Source organism: Tetrao urogallus (assembly GCF_951394365.1).
Source record: "Tetrao urogallus genome assembly, chromosome: 8".
In the NCBI taxonomy this organism is placed as follows: Eukaryota; Metazoa; Chordata; class Aves; order Galliformes; family Phasianidae; genus Tetrao; species Tetrao urogallus.
The window spans coordinates 21,534,739-21,539,527 of NC_136821.1; the positions used below are offsets into that span (position 1 = coordinate 21,534,739).

The 4,789-nt window shown below is 49.3% G+C and overlaps 1 protein-coding gene across 1 annotated transcript; it reads right to left on the reverse strand.

Annotated features, from left to right (window-relative positions):
- Positions 1 to 1,550: 1,550 nt before the first annotated feature.
- LOC306949425 (intraflagellar transport protein 70B-like) lies at positions 1,551 to 3,545 on the reverse strand (the record flags this gene model as incomplete). The annotated part of the gene is made up of 1 exon (XM_079539298.1): positions 1,551 to 3,545. The coding sequence occupies one exon, from the start codon at positions 3,543 to 3,545 to the stop codon at positions 1,551 to 1,553; it is 1,995 nt and encodes a 664-aa protein (XP_079395424.1).
- Between the last annotated feature and the right edge of the window lie 1,244 nt (positions 3,546 to 4,789).

Consider the following 4,789-nt stretch of genomic DNA (forward strand, 5'->3'; position numbering starts at 1 on the left):
GTGCTCAATCTCCATTTACACCCTGCAAGGATTAAGTATCCAATTACTTGCCAGGAGGGCAACTTTCAAGAACATTGTCCTTTCTTTGCAGGTAAACCATGGTATGGAAAATGGATTCAGAGAGACCTGCAGTTTGATTCTGAAATTCACCCACAACAACTTCTCAGGGAGCCTGGATCAAAGGTAAGCAAATGTGTTAAAGCCACGGATATTTGACTGCTATTTAAAAAACAAAAGTGAAAGGTGTTTTGATTAGAATGTGTTTGCTCAGTTTGTGTAGGAAATGTATTGTGTGTGAAATAGGTATTGGAACACAGGATAAAATAAATTGTTTGATAATAGGATGTGATGGAGTTGATAAGGAATAAATAGGATTTCGGAGAGATATTAGAGAAGCAGGAATTGTAAGTAATACAAAGAGGAAACTGAAGAGTGGATTTCTTTCATCTAATACAAGATGTGTTTCACATGAAAGGTGAGAGAGATATGATGTGTGGAAGAGATATATTTCACATGAAATCATATGCTTTTTGAGAACTATGGAAACCATAATTGCACATTTGTAGGGTCTTCTATCAGATGCTGTGTACTTTAAGAGTGGTGTTTGGATCAAAGGGGCAGCCTAGGCTTCAAAGGAAGGGCTGCTTATTGAGTTAGCACGTGCTGCCAAACAGATCTGCAGGGCAATAGCTGCTACTTGGCAGGCCCTGGCACAGGGGCGTGAGGCTTTGCAGTAGAGGAGGGGGAGACAAGGGTGCCTGTCTTAAGGCTTGATACTTACCCTCTAGTTTACTTTCGGAGGTGTAGGAATGTAGTTATCCTGCTAACATAGCATGCAATTAGAGTGCTCTCCACCAGCAGTCTCTTGCAGCTTTTGTGGGAGAAAGAAAGGGCTATGTTTTCTGTAAAACTCAGCTCCATCTTCCTAATCCTACCATATCCTCCTCCAAACATATTCTTAGTCCTTGTATTACATCTTCAACTTGCATGAATACTCACATACGATTACTGAGTTAGGAAAAGATATTTCTTGCAGCATTTTTTTTTTTTTTTTTTAATTACAAAGCCATTTTTTAATGTTTGAGTATACAATCAACATAATGTGCAACATATTAAGAATACCTCAGAAAAAGCAGAAGAGAAACTTTTCACACACTGGCACAAACTAGAGAACTTTGTTTCTTCAGTATCTGTGCTAGAAGAGATAGACTGCAAATTATTTTAAACTGCCAATTAACATAAAGAAACTTGGTCAAACTGTCACGGGGATAGAGTTTTCACCTATAAAATGTTCTATGATATTTCTGTAGTGAAATTCTTGATCAGCACATCTTAAGGTGTATTTGACATAATTGAGAATGCCTCCAATTACTTCGTACATGTTCAATTTGAGCATATATTTAATGTTACACTGAATATTGTTGAAATACAGGATACAAATCTTTAAATATAAGCAATCAAGAAAACTATACCAGGGTGAACATCATCTCACAAGCTTAAGGAAAAAACAGACACAAGGTTCTTTTTTTTGTACTGTACAGGAACATTGTTTATGCAGTCCATCCCACAATTTTATACATCAGTGCCCTCAAATGCCTGGCTTCGTATGTAATGGTATTTTTCCCACTGTGCATCCTGTTCTCCTCGAGGGGCTGCTCAATGACAACTGGGATGTTTCTTCCATACAGTTCACATTGCTTCAGAAATTGGACACACTCTTGAATGACACTGTCACGTAACATGATCATGTGCTTGGACATGTTCTCTAGCAAGGACAGAAAACATCTTTTGGCATAATACCATGTATCAGTGCTTAGTTTTTTGTTATATGGCTCCAGGCTTTTAATGACCCTCGAAATACCAAAGTCGTAGTTTCCTTTCACACAATAAAGAGTACCAATGACTAGATTGACAATACAAAGATGGTAGATATTTCTATCAGGATCATCATAGGACAGTTGCTCTTCCCCCTTCTCAATCTTCCTCATCAGCTCCTCTGCGTCTTCGTTCTGGCTTGTCAGGATGTAGGAAACACAGAGATTAGCCAACACGATGGCACTAACATTAAGAATGTTATCATAGTGCTTTTTAACTATTGGCTCATAGAAGCTAATAGCCTCTTTGTACTTGTTTTCTTGCATGAAAAGTACGTGAGCCACGTTGAGCTTCCATACCTTGTGTTCGTTACAGAACTCCACTGATTTGCGGAAAATCTTTTCTACCATTGTGTAGTTCTTCATGTCCCAATAAATTTTAGCCTGGACCATCAACACAGGTATATATTTATCCAAAGTCTCATCATACTCATTAACAGCCTTTTTTACAGCTTCATCATCCCAGTTTTGCCTAGCTTCCTGTATTTGCTTTGTGAGTTTCCTCAGCTGCTCGGTCAGCATCCCTGCTGCGTCATCCAGCTTGTGGAAAGCCTCCTCAGGGGCAGTCTGACAAGTAATAACAGCATCCAAGAAGTTGTACAAGTAAGGTGTGAGCAGTTTGTAGGTTAGATGGGCGTTCTCTGCCAGCACGTCAGCTGCCAAGTCATAGTACTGATGCTTGCAGTAGAGGAGCAGCAAGTTTCCGAAGGTTTCTGGTGGGCAGGGGTTCTGCAGCAAAAGAAACTGCAGTTTCTCAAAGCCCTCTGTGGGCTGGATGTCCATGTTTATTAGCGCTTGGTTGTGGAGCGTGACCGGGTCCAGCTCCTCCTCGGCTCTCGGCGGCATATCGGTGAGCGCCTCCTGGGCCGCCTTCAGGTTGTGCAGCTGGTACTCGATGGCAGCCTTCAGGTTGAAGGCCTCCACCAGGGCCGTGCGGTGCAGGAGCAGGGTGTTGCCCACACTGCGCACGTCGATGCCCTCGGTGGTCATGCCCACGCTGAGCTCGGGGTGCTGGTGGATGCCGCGCTCGATTATATCGGAGATGTGCTTGAGGGCAGGGGCGTACTGCTTGGTGGCGTAGCAGCAGAGCGCCATGTTGTAGGACAGCTCCGGGCAGTAGCCCAGCACCTGCATGGCACCTGCGAACTTCCCGCCGGCCTCTTCGTGCCGCCCCTGCCGGTACAGCAGACAGCCCAGGTTGATCTCGGCGTCTGCCCGCTCCGAGGGGTCCTCGGCCGTCCCGAGGCCGCTGTCTGCGGCCAGCGCCTCTTCCACCAGGCTCTTGGCTGCCGCCAGGTCGCCCTGCCCGTAGTGGACGGCGGCCTGGAGGCGCAGGGCCCGGCCCTGGTAGGCGGGCCGGTCCAGCAGCGGGCTGGCGGCCCGCAGCGCTTCGGCGTACAGCCCGGCCTTGTAGAGGGCCTGCGCCAGGTACAGGCGGTACGCGTCGAGCTCGGGGTGCAGGGCCGCCAGCTGCTCGTAGCACTCGGCCGCCGCGGCGAAGTCCTGCAGCTGGTAGTAGCAGTAGCCCAGCAGCGAGAGGCCGCCCCGCGAGCGGCTGCTCCTCTGCAGCTCGCAGCTCAGCAGCGCTGTCGCCTCCCCGCAGCGTCCGGCACGGATCAGCCCGTACACCGCGGCCGTGTACTGCCCGTCGGGCACCGGCGCGGCCTCCATAGCTGCCGCGCCGGAAGCAGGCGATGGGCGAAGCCGTGCGGCGCCCCTCGCTGCCGTGGCAACGGCCTCCGCGCCGGAAGTACTCCCGCGCCGGAAGCGGGGTATAGGCTCGGCGCGGGGCGCGCTGGGAATTGTAGTGCGGCGCGCCGAGGCAGGAGTCGGCCCGGGCCGTTTCACGTGGGCTGTGGGGCTCCACGCTGCGCCGGTACCTCCTGCGGGGACGGCCTGTAGGCTGGGCCACCCTTCCGCCCAGCGCCCGCAGGCCGTGAATTGCCACACAATTCTAATCAAGACAGACCTAAGCCACTAAAAGGCTTTCTGTACCCCCAAGCGCAGCTCGTGCTTCCGTGCAAACCGCTGTAGGGGCTGAATTCAGCTGCTAAACAAACGTACGCCATCTCTGGCCTCTGTACTTAGCGGCACGGATCTGATCACCGACTTGGAGCAGCTGCCTCCAGTCACCGAGAATCGCCATCATCTCTCACTCTGGGGAAAACGGCTTCCTCTGCTCACCCTGCTCAGCTCTCTGGAAAGGCCGAAGCACCAGGGCAGCGATGTGCTACCCTCACTGGCCTCGTCTGCGCTCTAGCAGCAGGGAATGGAAGAGATGTGTAGCTACGGTTAGGACAGGGCTGCACCAAGGTGGAGGCACTGGTAAATGCAGCTGTGTCTGCCCCTCAGGCACACCGGGCAGCATGGGATGGGGAGAAGTGGATCTGAGTGAATCAGGACTTGCTGCTGTGGGAGTGCTGAGCCTCGATGCTGCTGTTTGACTGTGCTGGTGAGGGGGCTGTGGGCTGCTGTGCTCTGTGCAGCACCAGATGCATACGAGTGCCGGATGCCTGTGACTGCATGCTCTTATGTCCCCTCTGCCTTCCCAGCATTTCTTCTTCTTTTCCTCTCATTGTTTATTACAGTGCTTTCAAGCCTCTGCTGTGTGCTAATTACTGGTAGCAGTGCAAAGTAGGTTCTCAGTGCCAGAACGAGATGGGTTTGCCATGGCTGCATCCTTGTTTTTCTAGCAGCTGTGACGCAAATGAGACCTTATGCCAGATAAAGAAATTGTATTATCTATATTTGCCTGCTTTCTGTTTTCCCCCTTGTGCTTTATCTTTTAAGCAGTAAACTGAAATGTTTAATAATAATATCCACATCAGCTAGAATAGATCTCTTGTCCTTAAAATACTACCTAGAGCTGAATATTTTCCTCAGTTCAGTATTTCCTGAAGCTGAGAAGAACTAAA